Genomic DNA, 21140 nt, shown 5'->3' with positions numbered 1-21140 from the left:
AAAAAACGACTACTCTTGTTTTAACTGACTCTGGGAACTTAAACTTTTGAACTTTCCAGTCCTGCATCAATACCTGAATGCATATTAGTACTTGTGCATTTAATGCCTGGACATACATTAAACCTCCAGTTACCCATCTGAATGACATCAAAAAGAAAATGTTCCATTGTCTAAACCACTGGACATGTGATGATTACCATCTTGGACCAAGTGGGGCTAAGAATGCAGAACTGATTCTTCTCAAGAATGTACTATTTGCTACAAATCTCTGACTTTTCTTTCTCTTTGGTAACACTGAGTATTGCCTAGTAGTGTTTATGGCTTGCAAACCCTAAGACCTTTGAATAAATCTTTGTCATTTATTTCTAGTCAAAGCCTCCCGACTCTGTGAGCTTGGTCAATAAACCAAAGCTTCAATTTTCTGGAAATGGAAGATAGGGAAGCACCTCACTAGCATACTGATAGTGGAGGGCCACTATTTCCCAGCTTCCTACTTCCCTGAGGAGACTTCAGCTATAATGTTTCCCATCTCGTTCCCCAACCCTTTAACTCTTCATTAGAAGAAACTAATGACCACAGCCCTCCCCTCTTGGGCTCTCGTGAAGAGTTGAGGCAACAGGACTAGGCATGGTCTGTAGGATGCCATCATTTCTCTTGATTCTGCAACAAGCAACCTGTAGGGGGGAAAGGAGTGTTCTTGGATGTCCAGCATTCTGTTAGGTTAAGTTTAACTGGGAGGAGGAGGGTATCAATAAGCCTATTTGGCCACAGATCTATGGTGTATTCTCCAGCCAACCCCATCAATAAGGCTGATTTTTTAAAATTCTGATCTACTGATTAAGGAATCTAATTCTCAATCAATTCCAAATTTAGAAGGGGAAAGATGAAGTAATATTTACTGTTGCACCCCCACTTAAACCTTGATAACTATCCAACTGAAAAAGTTATTAAGACTTAGCTATCTTTTACTGTTTATTTTAAATAGTCTTTTTCACTCTTGTCCCATTATTGCTCCTATCTGAATAGTCTTCTACTTTCTTTTTTAGATTATCTACTATATTCTATACCTATCTCATAGAATTATAGAATTCAGATCTAAAAGGGGTTTTAAGTTTCATCTATCTTCTGGGGTGTAAAACATACAACCACTTGCTAACTTGGAAAACATATTTCATCTCTACAGTTACCAATGTCAAGTATTTTGCTATAATGAACAATTAGCCATACCCCTATCATGTTTTGAGCCACCAGATGGCTAAACATCAGCCAAAAGACCACAGCAACACTAACGAAATCCAATTCCTCTGTCAGCCAGTTACAATAGCACCTCACCTAAATGAAATTTACACATCTGACCACTCAGTGTAGCCACTTGGAGTCCAATCATAGCACAGCCCCGTGGCACCACCCAGAGCCTTTTACATATATTTTACATATAATTCTAAGAAGCTAGGTTATCAGGTTATTCTAACCCACAATAAATTAGAAACCACAAATCAGATCTGGGACTACATACGGCTCTTAAAAGAAAAGAGCTTGGGCCACCTGGCATGAGGCAAAGAGTCCTTCCTTGTACTTCGATCAGCTCTGAGAACATTATTATTTAAAATATTATTATTTTATTAATTATATAATTAATATTATAACTAAGAATAACTCAATTTTCTTCACTGCGGCCTACTCACCAAAACTGATTATTTTTGTAGTAATGAGTGACAGTTTATTTAAAAAGACACATAAGTGTTTAATACATTGAGAATTCCTATCAAAAACAGGTTTAAGTTATAAAGAGCAAACAACAGAGACAATAGTGTTTTCCCCCAAGCCTGTAGTCCTCAAAGGTGATAATGAAATAACTTTAGACAGAAACATTTCATGATAAAATTTTTAATAATTATTGTTAGTATTCTAATTGATTGTTCTTATACTAATTACGTACAGAGCCAATAATATATAAGAAGCTTCTCACTGAAATCTCAGGAATGTATTATTCCAAGAGAGAAAATGGATTCTAGATTCCAACTTTCTCATCAAAACTTTTAGTCAACAAACTACAAGCTCCACTGTTTACAGCATATACAGAACATAACTAAGGCAGAGAACAGAAAGGGTCAACTATGGTTAGTATGCTGCGCAGTATTTAAGTCTCTATGAAAATTTAAAACCTATATGGAAGCATTAAGTTAATATTAAGACAGCTTTGCTCTCTAGGACCATACCACCAGGCCATCGCAATCATTTAATTACATTAAGGAAAAAATAAAATCGAGATAGGAGCACCCAGAATCGACTCAGCAATACTTTGGTAATAATGATTAATACTGCTTTGATATTCTAGCTCATCATCAACCATAAAGTATCACCTTCTCTTATAGCCAGTAAGTTTCCTCCTATCAAACAGCAATCAATAACAGAAAATATGGCACTCATGGTTAAATGTGACATAACTATTTTATCTCATTCCTTATTAAAAGTTGTAAGAATGTTTTACAGGATAAAAATGCTAATAAAATTACATTTTCTGACTGAAGCGTCAAAAGTCAACATATCCTTTGATCCAGCAATTCCACTTCGAAGACCGCGTCCTAAAGAAACATTCACAAAAGAAAGTATGTGCAAGGATATTTCCCACAGCACTGTTTGTAGTATCAAGACTACAGTCTCAAAAAACAACCCAGATGTTAGGGGACTGGTTAAATAAATTATGTACATTCATAGGATGGAATACCATGCAGCTATTATAAGGCAGATCTATAGGTGCTGACAGAAAACAATCTCCAAGATACATTGTCAAGTAAAAAAAACAATTTATAAAACAGCATGCTACATTTACATTGTATATACAAACATGTATATATACAGACTATCTCCAAAGGACAACACTTCAAAAACTGGTAGTGCTGTCCTCAAGATAAAGAAGTGGGGGAGCGCAAATGAGGTCAGGGAAAAGGAAGACCTTTCACTGAATATACCATTTTGCATTTTAAAAAATGTTTACTATGTGCATGTAATATTTTTTTTAAATGTAAAGGTGATATGGATTCACTCAACTTCTCAACAAACACTTTAGGGATGTTCAGTTGAATACTCTCTGATAAAGCTTCTGTAATGGATAAGCAGAGATCTGTAGCTGTTCAGTTGGCAGGTACATATTTTTGCCTTAAGTGTAACTTACCACTATTTTGTCTTAGTGTCCAAATAGCCATGCTCTGAAATTATGATTTGAGGGATTCACCTGAATGCAAAGAATTCCTAAGCCACCTCCTTAGGAAAGCATTTCCTAACTTCCTAATTTGGGTTAAAGGCCCTCCTCCATGTTCCCCCAAGGCCCCTGCTGCTCACCACTATCATTACTCTTATCATATTATCTTGAAATCATTTATTCCCTGATACTATGCTTGAAACTCTTTTGTAAGTCTGAAATCATATCAAAATAAAGTTAGCCCCCCAAAACACATACTGTGTGTTTCTTAGCATTTACAAGACTGCTGAAAGAACAATTTGAATAGGCCAAATCGGTTCTTAAAATTGCCCCAAGAAATGAATGTTAAAATATATGTAATTTTAACTTAAACTTTTCCCCCTATGGTTAAAAAAAAAAGTCTAAATTTGAAAAAAAAAAAAAATTGTTTTTGTAAAATTCCCCTGTAGAGCACAAAGGCATTCAAAACTATTTCACTGATTTTAGAGTTGTGTTCAATGTTGCAACAATTGCCCTAAAATTGGAAGGTTTAGAGAGGAATGTTTTTGAAGTCATCTAATTCTTCCCCTCTTTTGCTCCCCATCTCTATGTAAGTAAAAACAGCATTAAGTAGGCAAATAATTTTCATAGAGGCAAACTAAGTGTTTGCATGGAAGCAAGTGATTAAAGAAATGTGAACAGGAATGTTTAAATCTGACTCCCTCTTGATGCTTCCCTGAGACAAGTTCAGAGCCAGCAACATACTGCTGACAAAGCAGAAACTATCAGATGCACAGATTAAGGCTTTAAAAAGTGATACACAAGTGTTTTAGAGAATAACAAGGAGTTAAGATTTTTTTTTTTATATTCCATTTGTCCTGAAGAAAATGTAAAGATTTCTTCTAAAAATCCCTTTTCCTTAAAGGTCTACTTTAAGGCTAAAGTACTTGATATTCCTTCTAAACCGTTACTATTAATCTAACACCAATCTTGTCCAAGATGTCCTTCATGAAGGTGAGCTCCTACCCCTGGATGACTGGGAGTAAACGAAATAGAAATATTCAAGTGGTTCAACCAGAGTTCATTGTTTTCTGAACCCTATGTATTTTAAAAAGATTACTAGCCAATTTTTAAAAAAATGATTATTACTTCCTCTATTTTTCCATTCTAGATCAATGAAGATGTGCCATTTTCTGAGTCTTTCCATCAAGGTCACCCATCTAATTAGTTCCAAAACTCAATGTGCCCCCACTGGGAGTGAGGGGAAACAGCTCAGAAAAGCCATGTGAATTTCTAAATTATTCTTGAAGATGTGAAGTCTGGAATTAATTTTTAAATTTGGATACGTGTATCTTATTTTTCTCTTATGAAAATAATATAAAATGATAAAACAGAAAAGACAGGTTGAAGACTGATTACATGTACTTCCTGACAGAAAGAACAAAGTGAAAAGCTCCTTTGGTGTTAGTTTAAAGAAAAAGGCCTAGAAATTCTATTCCTCACTACGTAAGTGGGTAATACAGAATGTCTTCAACTGAAAGCCACACAAGCACGCCCAGTTCATAAAGTACAAACAGTACTGCTATTGTATGATGTGCTTAATACGCATCAAGTCCTCTGTGTAAGTCTCTCTCTCACACACACACATACAAACAATGGCCATTGAAATACCTGCTTAGACTGTTCTTTGTTTTACTGACTTTGTGAGTCATAGTAATAATCTTATCGTCTACCAGAAAACCACATTTTCAACTCAACATTGTTTACTGTTTCTCACCTGAGTTGGACTTTTGAGAATCTGTTTTATAGTTAAAAGAAAAACCTGACATGGAGAACATCTAATCAAGAAAGAAAAGAAAAGAAAAAAAGAAAAGAAAAGAAGAAAAGAAAGAGCGAGAAAGAGAAAGAGAGAGAGAGAGAAGGAGAGAGAGAGAAAGAAAGAGAGAAAGAAAGAAAAGAGAGAAAAGAGAGAGAGAGAGAAAGAAAGAGAAAACTAAGCAGCAAGAAGAGGGGAGAGGGAGTAAGATACGGGGGGAGAGAGTACAGCTGATAATGAAACCAGCTGCCTGGGTGTGAAAGACGATAACGGCTGGAAGAAATGTAGCCAGGCTGTCAAAAAGTACTGATCTTTTAGACAAAAATATCACTCATCAACCATAGACTTTGGAATTAGATGGGCCCGATGCCTGCTAAATAGGACTCTTCACTTTTCTCTACTCAGTGCTCTGAGGCTTAACCCATTTGCAAACCTCCTTTACTGCTCACATGTTAGAGTCACTAAAGTTTTACTTATAGAGACCACAGCCTGGTCTTTCTTCCTCACTCTCACAGTGTGAGCTTCCTCTGATTTCCTCCAAACCAGAAGTTTACAACAGTGCATTTCCCTTTGGAGGACCAACCTGGCTTCCTCGCCTGACACATCTATCCTGGAACACAAACTCTGCAAACAATTTCAAGGACTCCTTTATACTGAAATAAGAAAGTCTATTAAATCAGTCTATACCTACTTCTGGCCTCAGAAAAAAAAAAATGTTTTGCCCTCCTATTTGCTTAAGTAGTTTGTTCTCTGGCAAATATGAAAAATTATTATCATTAGAGTACATTCAACTCATTTATTCCAATGACAAGATACTGGCCCTCCTGATGTAGACTAGCCCTAATTTTAAGTACATATTTTCCTCAACATTTTTTTTCTTAAAGCAAAGAAAAATTATGTGTAAAGACAGACAACACATACTATAAGATTCTCCAGCCTTATACACACTTCCTTTTGCTCTTTGGAATCTGTTAAGATTTTAACTTGTAGCCTTCTCCTTTCATTACCTAAGAGTCTTAATAGACGCTTGAATACTGGTGATAAATAAGACCAAAACAAACAAAAATAACTCATATATGACCTACTAACAATAAGCACAAAGACTAAGAATCCTAATTTTCCAATTTAAGTCTTCACTGGAAATTTGGGTCCTTACCCTAAAAAATGTAATTGACTCTGACCTTAAATTAAAAACAGAAGAGGAATTAAACAAATATATTTTTATCAATCTTGGCCAACTCTTTTATGTTCTATTCTGATTTTATTAAAATAAATCTTATAATAAATTATATTGTTTTGTTTTATCTATGATATTCCTGTTACTACCCGGAGGGCTCTTCTTTGTGCCTCTAGGGGCCAATAAATGTTAATTGTTCAATATGTGTGTGTTAAATTATCAAAAGAATGGCATCCAGATGAGTGAGACAAGATATAGCTCTTCTAACTCCTTATGTTCTGCACATTCGAATGCTGCCTGTCTTCTTTTCCAAAATATTTTATTTAAACCCCACAGACTCAGATAATAAAGATGACAATGTTAGGATAAAAGGCTTCCCTTTCTGTCTTAAACACCCAACTCTTTAAAGATGTCATTCCTTTTCCTTCTCATTCAAGTACAAATAGAGAGGTTTTACAAAGACACTGTTCTCCACTCTCGCCAAGCCAACATCCAACTTTCAACTCTACAGGAAGTACTATATTGTCTTATTCCAAAGCTTATAACCAAACTTATACCGTCTGTAGTTCAGCCAAATTGGCCAGCAAACTGCTTGAGTAAGCAATATTCTTTTTTGTAAATTCGAAGTTTCTCATTTTGTGATTAAATCCCAATAAGGCTACATGTATAAATAGCAGCTTCCTTGAAAAAGAACTGTAAGACAAGACAGTCTTCCATTAGAGCCTTCCAGGTAGCTTCAAGAAAACTTAATAGGGACTTTTAAGCCCAGAGAAAGGGCATAAATCTGTCAGCACACATTTGTATCTATGTACATGATGAGGAGGCAAAGAATAAAGATGTCTTTGATTCCACAGCACCCACCAAAGCTCAGCACTAGAAATTAAACAGAAAAGCTACTACTTTGTGAAAAGCATTCTCTAAACTCTAACCTTCACTTTGCTGAGTCAAAACTAAACCTTAGCTGTTTAGTAGCTCTGCAGAGTAATCCAAGGAACACCACTGATTTCCTAATAATAGAGTAAGATTACATTCATACCAAGCTTCCCCATTCATTAACAAGAAGTGCTGCCAGGCTACCCAGAAATTCCCCTTCCCGGTCCCAACTTGGCCATTCCGGAAACATGAGAAATCAAGTATGCTGCAATCATGGCCTTTTTGGTAATGGATCCATAATAAGCTATGCCTAGGCCCCAACACTGTAAATGCCAATATCATCCAATGAAAAAGTAAACAGCCAAAGAAGTTCTCAGGTTTCATTTACCCAACACAGCTATCAGACAGACCTAGTATACTAATAGTTTCCAACCTTATAATGATAAAACCCAGCGGAAAGCCTCTAGTCATGCATAATTTATACTATACACTCAGATCAACTTAAAAACATGGATGCATGGATGCAAAACAATGAACCTGAGGGTTCACTGGCAACAGGCTCACAGGATTCTGGGCATAGGATGATAAGGTCAGAATTGTTTAATCTGGAATCTTTAATAGGAAAAAAAAAGGAACATGTAGGTAATAAAAACTTCCACATGTGAAGAACAATTCTAAGCACTTTGTGTACATTAACTCATTTAATACCTACCAATAACTCTATAAAATTTATATTATCAATCCCCATTTTAAGTATGAGCAAACAAAAGAACAAAGAGGCTAAACGACTTGCTCAAAAGTTTATACAACCAAACTGGTCAGGCTTCAGATTCCACAGGAGTCAAGGTAAACATAGTGTCCCTTGGTTTCACTGATACTCGCTAAAATTATGACCAGCAAAAATTTCTGGAAGTCTATCTCCCTTTGCCTCTTCTATCATATAAATTTTGCTTTTGCTTTCCACTTTAAAGAGATGTCTCATTTCTTTAACTTCATAACACTACTTTGAAAGCAGTGGACGATATGAGAAATCTTCATTTTACACACAGGAAACTCAAACCCAGGTTCCTCAACTTATCCCCTAACAATGCCCTTGGAAATAGTCTAATATATGAGGTAGAGGAGTTGGGAAAACCAGAAGTGAAAAATAATCCAAAGGCGGGATAACAAAAGTAACAGCTTTTAAAGTAGGTACATATGAAACCGGAACAGTTAGAGAGCATCCACCCCACTTAAAATATGCAATAATGGCCCCTACAAAAGTGCCTGGAGCCAGAAAGCTGCACAAACAGGCCTAAAACCAATCTACACACAAGTACGCAGCGGCGTGCACAGGCCTTTCACACGAAAGCGTTACATGTTTGTTGGCTGCACAAAAATGAAGTTTTAGTTTAAGTGGGGAGCCCAGGGAGCGGACGGGGCTCCGCAGATAACAACTTGGCCACAAGGACCTTGCTCTGTGCGCGTCGGCCTGTTCCGCGGCGTGAAGCAGGTCAGCGCACGCTGGATCACGGGTGCCCGCGCGACAGCAAATCCAGCCAGGGGTTCGACCATTTCTCCTAGGCCTGGCAGAGAAGGGGCGAGGCCCGGCGAACTGGTGTTCGCTCCCCTCCACCTCGCTCCCCCTCTGGGCGCCCTATTCTTCCTTCGAATAATACGGCTCCATCTGGACCCCGCGCCTCAGGCCCTCCCTGCCCGCACCGCCCTCGCGGCCCCGCACGGCGCCCCGTGTGCCGCATACAGATCCCGGCGCCGTCTCCCAAGCCAGCCCCGGAGCTGCCCTGCGCCCTCCCCGCCAGCCTGCGGAAAACTAAGCGCCCACGTGACCCTTGACCTTGCCTACCTTTCGCCTTACCAGCTACACTGCCACCTGACAAGATGCCCCCGCGAAGGCGGCTCCATAGCCCTGGAACCAGAGCCAAGCCGCCCAACTCCTACACGCCCCGCCATTGGCTGACAGGACCACAGCCGCACATTCCAATTGGCTGGGTTCTCCGTATTCCCGGCAGCGGCCCGCGCGCGTGGCAACCCGACTAGAAGTCCTGAGGTTCCGCCCACCTCGAGGTCAGGCTGGGGGCGGGGCCACGCCGGTGGCGCAACCTACAGAGCATATTCTTGCGCTAGCCAAACCCAGAGTGTGGTTTTGGAGGCTCCCACCTCGTAGACAGGTAAGTTTTCTGCCATGGTTCGCCGGGGCCTCAGCGTTAGGTACGGGCAATCAAGACCTTTTCTTCTGGAGACGTGGCTCTGCGAGGTACAGCTATACCCTATAAAGTATAGCAACCTGGCAGGACCAATTCCTCTCGTCCGCCAGAGCCACATCATAGTCCCTGTGCCCCACTAAAAGCCCCCACACGTAGGAGGAACCGCGAAACATCAGCTAGTGCAGCCAGTTCGACCGCATCAGCTTGTCTACTCCCAGGCCTTGGAATTAATTGTTTCCCTTTTCCCTACCCAGGTGCCTCGCTTCTTCCCCCAAGCTTTATCTCCACCTACTCAGAAGTAATCCCACTCTATCTTCGGCCTCAACCTCACACCCCAGACTCTTTTTCTGAAGATGATGGCCAGACTAGTGGTGCTTTAGAGGGGAGAAAACAAATGGTTTGACAAATCATCCTAATATTCTATAATGTCGTTTAGAGCTACTAGAAACATCCTTAGATGTCCCCGCCGCCCCCTACCCCTCTTAAATTAAAGATAACCAAGCTTATCTAACCAAGTCATAGGCCTAGAGAGGAAAAGCATAAACCCCTGTAATTTTTTCATGTAAAAACTACTAGGAGAAAATTTTACTACTTGGTAAAAGAGTTCAAGAGGAGAAAAGGAGAGTGAATTGCAAAAAGAAAAATTCAAATAAAGCCTGAAGTAAAAACAAACTCAGGGACCAAAAAAACTGGGCCAAGCATCGTCAGTTATCTTGTACAGGCTGGTTTGCAAACAGAATTTCTCCTGGAGAGAAAAGAAAATGCACAAATTAGTTCTGAGAATCTCTCTATAACACATCTGGGGAGTTTCATAAAGTCCCTCCAGACTAGAACCCTTCCTCTAGGAACCTCAGCTGCAATTAGAAAATAAAATGGCTGGAGCCCTTCCAAGTCTGCTCAGCTGGACAACTTTCCTGGGCTCTAATATACTTGCTAGTTACTTACTCAGCTCACAGTGGGGTGCTGCCTCGGTCTTAAGCTGCTTCTTCATTGTGCAGAACGGGTCTGACTTCCAGTGCTGGCTCCTGCCTCTATATGTGGAGACAAGTGCGCCTCCCTTGGTTAAATAAGGGCACTCTCGGTTGCTCTGGACAGCAGAACACTGATAAAGATACACCGACAAGGAATTTGAAGAAGCAAACCACACCCTCCAAAGCATAATCAAATGTCATCTTTGACCTGCCATGAAAAGGGAAGCATCATATATCTGCCACTCTTGGATATTAATGAACGATTAATTGAGTTTGAAAACTTGTAATCTAAATTTTCATCTCTTCCATTTGGCAGGAGCAGAAGGCGGGCCTGTGAGTACGTGTAAGAAAGGGGTGGAGTAAAAGGAATAGCTTTCCTTCAGAATACCAGTCCTCTTGGAGTGAAGCTGGTTGGGGCACTTGTACCAGGGCTGCATTTGCATTAGGACTCTGCTCCCCTAATTAACCAATTAACCCCAAGGCTGACAGTCCACAAGTATTTTCCACCTAGGTACGTGAGCACCGATGCAATTATGAGGAGTCTCAGAGTGTGGATGAAAATGCTTCCCCACCTATCCCTTGGGATCTTAAGGATCCGCTGGCGTTAGCCTGGTCAATCAGTGACCTGCAAATGGAAAACAAAGCCACGCAAACCCAGGATATGGAGCCTGATGGAAAAGAAAAAACATACAAACGAAAACCTGAGACTGGCCTTTTGAACCACTTCTCTTGCTCAGGCCCACTTCCACATCTGGAAGTGTACTTTCCTTTCGAATAAAGCTTTTCTGCTGTTTAAAAAAAAAAACAAAAACAAACCAAAAAAAACAAAAAACAGAAAACCTGAGACTGAAAAAAATGCCTGAGCAAGCCCAGAATTTCTCAGTCTAGAAGGAAAGGAATTGAAAGAATAGAAAAATTTGCCTCAGGCAAATAGTTTAGTAGGCTCGCTGGAGGCAAAGCTGGAAGGAGAGGCAGTCGGGGTGGGGCGAGGAGAATGGGGTGGGACACTGGAAAGGAATGAGTTGCTTCCTTCCGAAAGCTTTCTGTTAGCTTTAAAGAAAATCTGCTTAGTACCATAAAAAATATATACAAATAAGTGTGGAAAAGCAAAGCAAAAATTAATTCATATTAGTCAAGATAAGCTTCCAGCAAGTGGCTCTAGTTCCCAAACAGCCACAGAGTCAGTAGAAAAAACTAGGGATCTTCACAATTGCCTGAAAAGTAAAATAAACTATCTATATGCTCCTGTGTGATAAAGAATCACAAACAAAATATGCTATTTTTTGCTTTAAAGTATAAGTGATACAGTGGCATATTGGTGTGGATGCTGAGTTGTTGCTTTTAATTAAAGGATTCATTCATATTTTAGATTATGTTGTTTTAATGTGTTTATTTGACATAAAAACAATTTGTTTTCATAAGGCAAAAATTCTAAGCTGGTTAGTTTTAAGAAACAGCAGACTTGGAAGTTCCGAAAACGGTGAGGCCCCAGATGGCTTCCACCAGCCCACTAGCAAGAGCATGGCAGCCGTCCCCTCGAGCTGCTCGCTCATGGCCACCCACCTGGGTTCCACATGCAGTAACAGCTCTTACAGAAGTGCCGAGTACCCTGGGGAAGCCATCGCCCACCACCCTGGTCTCCCCAAGGCTGACTCGAGTCACTGGTGGGCAAGCTGCTATTTCGTAAAGTCCACTCTCCCATTCATGGCCACAGTGTTGGAGTCCCCCTGGCACTCGCAATCTCCCCAGGCCTCCAGAAGCATGATCACCTGTGACCTAGCACGGGAAGCCACAAGAAAGCAGCCTGGTGGCCAGCCCAGCAAAACCAACGCCAGGCCCCATCCTGAGTGGCTACCACCAGACTTCAGAGGCGCTAAGCTCTTTTGAGCCCCTTTCCCCGCACCCTACCCCCATGGACTAGGCAGGCTGCAACAAGCAGAAGCAGTTGGGTTCTTTAATATCCAAACAGCAAAACACCAAAATGGAACCTGAGTCTCTCTCTTCTCCATCTAGCCATATGCAAACCTTCCTGACACTTGTAACTGTGTGCCTTGCACCAAACAAAATAAATGACAAACAGCCAGCCAAAAAAAAAAAAAAAAAAAAAGGCTAGGTAAATGTTACGGAAGTAGAGAAGGCTAGAACTTAAATCTGCACAACAAGCTTACCTTTGTTTGCTATTCTTTCCCTGGTAATCAACCATAACTGACTTTCCACCCCCCACATCTTTTGTCTTTAACTGAAGGTGGTATCTAAAATGACAGCTTCCCCCATTTTAGGGTTGTTACTCAGTGTTCCTGAGTCTCTCACATGTCTACAGGAGATATACATGTTAAACTTTAATTTGTTATTCTCCTGTTCATCTACGTCATGTTAATTTGATTATTAGTCCAGCCAGAAAAACTTTGAAGAATAGAGAGTAATTTTCCCTCCCCGACTGTATTTAATGTGTCACAAACATGAATTAATCCTCACAATAAATGTGTGAAGCAGGAACTATAATCTTCATTTTGCAAATTAGGAACCTGAGCCTTAGGGAGGTTGAGTAACTTACCTAAGGACAGAGGACACGACACACTGCTAGTTAGTGGTAGAGCCAGGTTTTTGTAGGGGAGGAACAATCTTGCATCTGCCATCAAGGTTCTTTGGGATAGTCTAATAATCAAATAGCCATGAGATAGATTAGCAAGAGAAAATAACCAAACTTAAGACATACATATGGGAGCCCTGCAGACATGAGAGAGTGAGAGACCCTACATGTACAAGAGGTTCAGAGACTGAAAGGGAAATTGGAGCATATAAGACATTCTGAGCTAGGGATGAGGTAATGCACCTTGAGGCTTCAGAAAGTAATTGCAGGGAGAGCACATGTTCAATATAATCATTAGTTTGCCCTGCCATGTAGATAGGTAAAAAGTCATTTCTGGTTTTAACTCTTATCATGGGCCAGGCTCCTAATTTAAATTCTAGACAGTTAAGCGGGGAGGGTAGGGGAGCAGAAGTTTCTCTTGAGCCTGCAGGTTCTCAGTTGCCTTTAGCTCAAAATAATCCACATACCACTAAGGCACATCTTGGGTCTAAACCCCTATACTTTGAACACAGACCTGTTAGATCTAAGAACTAGCACCCAACTACCATATCCTACTGCCTCCATCTTGTACACCTAAAACAATTCCCTTCCATTCAAATCTCACTCAAAAATTCTCTTCATAAAACCTTATTAATGCAAATTCACTGAACATTCCACATTATGACAATAACCAACTCATTTCTATATAGATGTTAATATGTATCTATATCGTGTGTACTTTATTTAAATAGGAGATTTCTTCTGTGCTTACCTTCCACACTCTCTCCAAGTATTCTTTTTCATGCTTTTGTTTTCTTTGAAACAACTGCCTGGAATTAACTCCTACCACCCTTCCTCTTCCTTACCTGGAAGACTCCTCTGTAATGCATTACCTGACTGCTCCAGGCAGCATTAGCCCTGCTTCTGTCTGCCACCCAAGAACTTCTTACTCTACTCTAGCACAAACTCATTCTGTAGATATTTGTTGAGAACTTACTGTGTACCAGGCACAAGCTGGGTGATACAGATATACAAATAAGCACAGCTACTTACAAGGTTATTGTTTTTCTGCTTTCTTCTCCCACTAAATTGTGAGCTTCTCAATAGGGGAGATTATCTTATCTTTCTACACTTGGTGCTAACAAAGGCCAGATGTATAGGAGGTGTTCCATTAATGTATTATCCCATTGTTTAATGTTATGGCTGTCAGACAATAAAGAATAGTAATTAGGATATGTCTGTTCATATTTATGTATCTATTTCCAAAGTTGAGTCTTATCTATCTTAAAAATACTCCTCCCTTGATTCTGCTAGCCTTATAAGCTTTCCTGTGATGAGGGCTGCAAGGCACAGGCAGTATACTTTTTGATAATGAAAGATTGATTACCCCAGCTGTTTGGGGTGGGAATGCTGCTGGCAGATGGCCCTCAGCTGTCATGTCTTGCCCCTTTCTCAAGCAGTCCATACTGAATGACTGATTTTTGTGGAATTGTAAAGATTCATCCTTCTCCACCAACCAGGGACAGCTCTGAAGATTGGCTGAACCTTTGTCCTGCATCACAGCTTGACTTCTCCAACACAAACTTGCTTTTTTCTCTTCCCTTAGTGTTGATTCCAAGATCACTTTCTGGGAAACCTACTGCCTCCATCTCAGAGTAGGTTTCCCTTCTTACTTCTTTTCATAACACTTGTCTACTTCCTTAACACTTATCTGTCTACTTTTTGTGATCCACTCTGGAAATTACTTTCTCATTAGCTGAATGAGATCATCATTGGCCATCTACAGTGAGAACCCCTAACTTTTCATCTTTCTCTATTTGAAGTATTGTACCACTTGTCTGCTCTGTCTTTCTTTGGTTTCCATTATACTGTGCTCTCTGGGTAGTTCTCCAATTTAAATTGCTCTCGACTTGCTTGAAATGCTAATTTTCTTCCTCCTACTCCTTAAACTTAAGCATTCCTTAGGTTCAGTCCTCGCTCTTCTTCTAATTCTACATAATCTCCCTGCAATTTCAATGTAATAATACCCAACAGGAGATATATTCATGGGATAGTTTGGAGTAACAGAAAGAACAACCTCTTAGGGGTAAATTAGACCTCGATTCCAGATCTAGCCAGTTGGGAAACCATGGGTAACTTATTAAATCTTTGTGTTTTATTTTTCTGTTTTTATCTGAAGTGAGTATGATACCAACCTCATAAGGATTTGACTTTACATATATGTGACCTGTAACAGTGCTTTTCAAAATGGGGCTCAACACATTATTGAATTATGGAATCAATTTAGTGGGTCACAATCAGAATTTTGAAAAAATGGAACAGGAAATACCTGAGAATGTCATAAGTACTAAGGTAGGTATTGTTTTGTGAAAGCTTATTTTAATAATTGTTTGTGTGCATGCATGTGTATTCTGGGTTGATAGGAAATAAATTTGTTACTGTAGAAGTAAAAAAAGTTAGAAAAACACCACTGTAATACATATTCATTATTTCAGTCAGATGATTACAAGCTCCTTGATGAGAAAAAGCAGATTTGGCAAACCCTATCCTTAAAATCAGTGAAAACCAACCCTCCACTCAGAGACCCACTCACTCCAGGAAGCTTCCCTAGAAATTAAAAGAGACACTTAAGGTAAACAGCAAAGTCCTATCTTTCAATGAGCTTCTCTTCTATTAAGAGAGACAAAAAAATAAATTCAGTTAAGAAAGCAGCAGAAGAGCCATAGAATAGGCCTTGGATTTAGAGCCAGAAGCTTTAGAGTTCTTGCTCCACTATTAGCTGTATGATGTTGGATAAATTGCTTGATTTCTGAGTTTCAGTTTAACCAACGAAAAGAACATATACTCTACCTCACATAATTGTGTTAAAATTAAGTGATACATATATGCAAGGTTATTTCATAAATTATAAAAATGTTGAAAAATTTTAGGTAAAAACCTGCATTTGTCACTGTTAAGTGAAAATTGATGTAGTACAAATTATACAACTAAATGTGCCTTTGGCGAGATTTTTGTTGTTTTGTTTTCTGATTGACAGTGATAGATACCCAATTCAGACTGGTTGTTCACAAAGGGAATTGAATACTCACATACTGGAGCACCCAATGAGACAGCTAGCTTTGGGCAGGGCTGGATGTAGGGACTCAGACAATATCACCAAGCTACTGTCTCTCCCTCTCATCCTGGGCTCTGCTTCAGTTCCAGTGTGGTTTTATTCTCAGACAGGTTCTCCCTGCATGGTGAAACAATGGCCACCATCTGCTCTGGCATGACATGATCCTCACAGCTAGCAGATACAATATCTTCCTCCCTACAGTTCCAGCAAAAGTCTCACGGAGGGCTCTGATACTTAAGTTGGGTCCCAAACCCAAAACACTGGCCATGGCTGCCTAGGACACAACTGACCCCGAAGTTAAGGGGTGTGGTCGGCCCTACCTGAGTCACCTGGACTGAAAAAGAGGCTGCTGGGGAGTCTTCTCAATGGTCGGGGTCATAGATTCAGAATAACCAGGTTTCTAAAGCTGAACAGGATCAGTTTAGAAAGACATCTTGGTCTCTTCTATCTAGCTTCACCATACATCAGAGTAAGAACACACAACCACATATGTTTGTTCCTTTTCACTTCATTCATTTAATAAATACAGCACTGAGGGTCTGCTATATGCCAGGCACTGTTATGGGCGCTGGAATATCGCAATAGTCAAAGGCGCACAAAGTTCCTGCCCCCGGAGAATTTATATCCTGTGATGGAAACACATCATAAACAGGCCAATAAGTATTTCAGGAAGTGATCAAGTCTATTTAAAAAAAAAATAATAAATTTAAAAAGCGAAGTAAGGAGCAGCAAGAACCAGATGAGAGAGAAAAAGACTTTCAGAAGGGATGGTGAGGGAAGATCTCTCTCGACTCTGAAGCATAAATCTGATGAAAGTGAGTACAAGTCACATGCACAGTATCTGGGGAAGAATTTCTAGGCAGAGGAAAAAGCAAGTGCAAAGACTCTGAGACAGGACCAGTTACTGCCCCCGTCTAGTAATACATGTACATTTTGTAACATATATACCTGCATGTGTATGTGTATTCTTTATTTTTCTATATTAAAACATGACAATGATATTATTAGCTATTTTATGTCAGTGATACTAAACTGCACAATCTTTGAAGTCTTTCTAATATTGATTCAGCTAGGTAAGACATTTATGAATCTTGCTGAATGTGCAAATGTGCCTAGAACCTCAGTAAATGGTGCCAGTTGAATCATGAGCCATGCACTACAGTGAATACTGAGACTGATGGTAGAGATCCTGGGTGACCCTGCCAAAGCTGGGTGGGGAAAATTTCCCTCCAGGAGTTTTGTTACCTCTGTCCTTTTGCTCTAATTGCTGTGGACGTGCCAGGCAGCACTAAGTGGCTCCTCAGGGTGTTCCTGCTGATGCTGGGTAAAGGTCTTCTTACGCAGAGCCAAAGACTGACATAAAATAAAAACTCCTCTGATCTCAAGCTTTTCCAAGGGTTATGTTGCCTGGATGAGGAAAAACTTGGGTGGGGCATGTGTGTGGAGGGTGGTGAGGAGTGGGAGAAGTCAGAAGGCAAGAGACCCACCCTTCCTAATTGATCGGTGCGTTTCCCTGAACTTGGAACTCCTCTAACCAATCCCTGTTAAGCACTGCTCTGCATTCAAGGATGCCCCTATCTCTGAATTGCACTGACTTCTGACGTGTTTGATGTTAAATCTTTATTGTCCACGATAATTAGATTGGTCTTTTTAAATTGTCATCTGGATATGTGCTTTGCTTATCTGTTTATGTTCATTTTCCTAGAGTGTAATTTCTTAGACCATGTTCATGAATAATACAGTTTCAGTTTAGTTAGGTCTACCTTAATTGCCCATTGCAGGCAGGCCCTGATAAAAGCTTTTTGATGATGATTACGACTGCGATGATTACATTAGAAATCAAAGGCTATTGCTTGTAATTTGGTGTACTGTTCCTCTGAAAATGCTAACTTCCTCTCTTATAGGTCTTCTCTCGCAAACTGGTTTCAGCTGGACTCACTTAAACACTTCCAGCTGGATGGTCAGGAGACCTGGGTTCTAATCTTAGATTCAACAACTTCTGTATGACTCTATATGCCTGTTTTATAGTCTTCTAGTGAAAGACAGAAAAAGCTCACAGGGCTTGCAGGTAGGGCAGAGATAAATAAGAAAGATGTGGAAGGGCTTTAAAAGTAAGGCATAAAGGTCCTGTCAGAAGTCTACGCCTCTGTCCTTTTGGGACCAGCCCTCTGACACACTTTTTTCTCTCCCCAAAGATAATTATTTTCCGGGATCCTCAGGTTTCCAGTGTGAAGCATGAAAACCACTCCTGCATATCATCTTTTTGAAGAGATTCCTCCTAATGACTCCCTTTACCTCATCTTTTCCACTTTTTTCTTCATTACAGGCCTTTAAGAGCTACTTTTCTAAGCCTGAGCCTTATTTATATTCCCATTGTTATTTCTAAGAAAAAGACCCAGAGCGGGGAGGTAAGATGACTAGAATGCAAACAATAATCACCAGAGGGAGAAATGAGGTGAAGAGTCAAATGGCGAGGCCAGAAATTCAGAAGACAGAAAAGGAACAGGCAAAAATAAACTCCAGGTGAATTAAAGACCAAAAATTATAAAACCAAACCAAACCAAAACTTTGAAATTATATGAAAAAATATTATAGAATATCTTTATGATATTAAGATGGAATTTTTTTGACATTTTATTATTTTATTACCAGGATATACCTGTCAATCAAAACAAAAAAAAGTGGACTTAGAATATTCTATTTTTAAGGTACAATGAAGTGTAGATTATTTTGTTATCAAATCAGATGGCAAAGCATTATGTTTATTATACAACGAACCTGTATCTGTGCTATAATACAATATATGTTGACATTACCAGACCAAGAACTCATCACAATATTACCAAATCACAAAAACACATTCAGAAAAGTTACAAAAATTAAAAGCTACATCTCATCATAGTAAAATTTCTTCACAAAAAAAAAGAAAAAAAATGAAGGAAATGAGGCTGCAACCAAAGTACATGTCCAAGTGGCTCATTTGCTAGCCATGCATGAAATTGAGCGTTGACTGATTACAGCAGCTGAAAATAAGTATCCAGAAAAAATAAACCTGTTTAAGACCATTAGCTTTAATGTAAGAACAGCTGCTTAAAGCGTTGAGCCCACTGGGAACAACATCAATAGTCAATTTAAATTATTTAGTGAAGGCAAATTATTCTGAGTGGTTTTCCTTGGTTTTTAATAAGTTGACAGGTTTCAGGATACCGTTCATTTGTTCCTGTTTATTCAAGGAGTCAATGTTTGAAATGACTGGAGAATTAGCCTCTCTGAATAGGCTGCACGAAACGGTGAGAATATTTTTGAAGAATCTGAGAAAACACTAAATACACATGAAGAGAAATCAGCTATGCTGTGTTACAACTTATGGAAGTAGAAACAGGTTTAGTTTGATAAATTTATACTTGTGAAAATGTATGTCTGAAAAGGTCTTTATTTTTCCTTCTTATCTAAAGGAGTGCTTTGCTGGATACATTATTCTTGGCTGGTAGTTCCTTTTGTTTAATAGTTTGAATATTTGAGTCCACTCCTTTCTGGCTTGTAAAGTTTGTGCTGAGAAATCCGACGATAATCTAATGGGTTTTCCTTTATAAGTTACCGTCTTCTTTTCCCTGGCTGCCCTGAGAATTCTTTGTTGTTGATTTTTGATAATTTTAATACAATGTATCTTGGAGAAGGCCTTTTTGGGTTGAAATAACTGGGTGTTCTGTTGACTTCTTGAATTCCAAGCTCCAGCTCATTCCTTAGTTTTGGGAAATTCTCGTCAACTATATGTCTGAAAATGCTTTCTAATCCCTGCTCCTTTTCCTCCCCTTCGAGAATGCCCATTATTCTTATGTTTCCTTTCCTGATGGTATCAGCTAGTTCTTGTATTCCTCTTTCATTATTTTTCATTCTTCAGTTTCTCCCTTCTTCCTTCTGATTTGGTTTTAGATTTCTGTCTTCGGTATCAACGATCCTTTCCTCCATTTGGTCAACTCTATTTCCCAAGCTTGCTATTTCACTTTTCAACTCTTGCAGTGTGTTCTTCATCTCCAAAAGTTCTATTTGTTTCTTTTTGAGGGTTTCAATCTCCTTGCTTTAGAACTCATTCTGCTCATTGAGTTGTTTTTTTCAATTCCTGAAATTGTTGATATGACTCATTTTGGAACTCACTGAGTTTTTTTCTTAAGTACCATCCTGAATTCTGTCATTTAAGTTGCATATTTCTATGTCTGTAAGCTTACTTTCTGGAGATTTTTCTCTTTCTTTCTGAGCTGCCTTGTCACCTTGGTTGTTCATGGTGTTTAATGGACTAATTTCTCCGCCTGGGCATTAATGGAAGTGTTTTCTGCTTTTTTCCCAGAAAGAAAGATTCATTATATAAAGGTCTCTCTTTAGCCTGTTGCCAAGAAAGTTTTTCTTTTGGTTTCCAGTAGGTGGCATCTAAGCCTTTTGGATCCCTGTGGTAGCTCTTATGTGCAGATCCCATGCTCAGAAGTGCTGGTATGCAGTTTGGGTGTTTTTTGTTGAGTTTTACATGTTTAGCTTATTGTTGGTTCAAGGGAAGAGAGCTGGGGATGTCTCTCACTCTGCCATGTTTCTGATGTCACTCCTTAAGATGGAATTTCTTAAAGCAAATTATGAAAAAAACAGAAGTCTTAATGGACAATTTTGATAAAGTTAACTATAACAAAAGTTAAAAACCCTTAATTAAAAGACATCTTAAACAACGTTAAAATGCAAATAACATTTAGGGAAACAGTAGATATCTGCAACAAACTTGTATATCAGAAAACGAGTGGTATCTAGCATCTGTAAAGGACCCCTACAAACCAATAACACTAATAAAGAATATAAACAATCCAATAGAAAAATGGTTAAAAGGTATGAATTACCAGAATAAATTCAAATAACCAATAATATATATAAAAATCGACTCTCTTTAGTAATCAGAAACATACAAAATAAATTGACAGAGATTCATTTCATATCTATTGGATTAGCGATAATTTAAAAGTCTGACCATTTTAATTGTTGGTGATTGTTGTGTCCAGAATAACCAGACCCAACTTGAGTGCTCTTAACCAGGAGACAGTTTATCAGCCGGCGGCTGTCCTTGCAAAGGAGCAGCCTCGAAATGCCAAGATACAAGGTTTTAATTATTCTTTAACCCTTTCACATTTCAGCAGGCCATTACATTCCCCACTGGTTTTCTTTAGAATGACTCAATCTTCGAGTCAGAAGTCGGGATT

The 21140-nt window shown here is 39.3% G+C and overlaps 1 protein-coding gene across 6 annotated transcripts in view; it reads right to left on the bottom strand.

Moving 5' to 3' along the window:
- Nucleotides 1-10275, bottom strand: part of SLC11A2 (solute carrier family 11 member 2) — a 30034-nt gene extending 19759 nt beyond the window's left edge. For 2 of the 6 annotated variants that reach the window (XM_039862124.1, XM_039862125.1), the window contains exon 1: nucleotides 8499-8663. In XM_039862124.1, coding sequence (XP_039718058.1) covers nucleotides 8499-8601 — 103 coding nt within the window. In that variant the 5' untranslated portion in view covers nucleotides 8602-8663. Of the gene's footprint in view, nucleotides 1-2516; nucleotides 2568-8498; nucleotides 8664-8890; nucleotides 9031-10196 lie in introns of those variants that run through there. The other 4 variants (XM_039862126.1, XM_039862127.1, XM_039862129.1 and 1 more) reach the window with 4 other exon arrangements.
- Nucleotides 10276-21140: the final 10865 nt, after the last annotated feature.

Source organism: Pteropus medius, unplaced genomic scaffold (assembly GCF_902729225.1).
Source record: "Pteropus medius unplaced genomic scaffold, Ma_sr-lr_union100, whole genome shotgun sequence".
NCBI lineage: Eukaryota > Metazoa > Chordata > Mammalia > Chiroptera > Pteropodidae > Pteropus > Pteropus medius.
The sequence above is the reverse complement of the archived record's forward strand: the minus strand, read 5'-3'. Positions and strand labels throughout refer to the sequence as shown.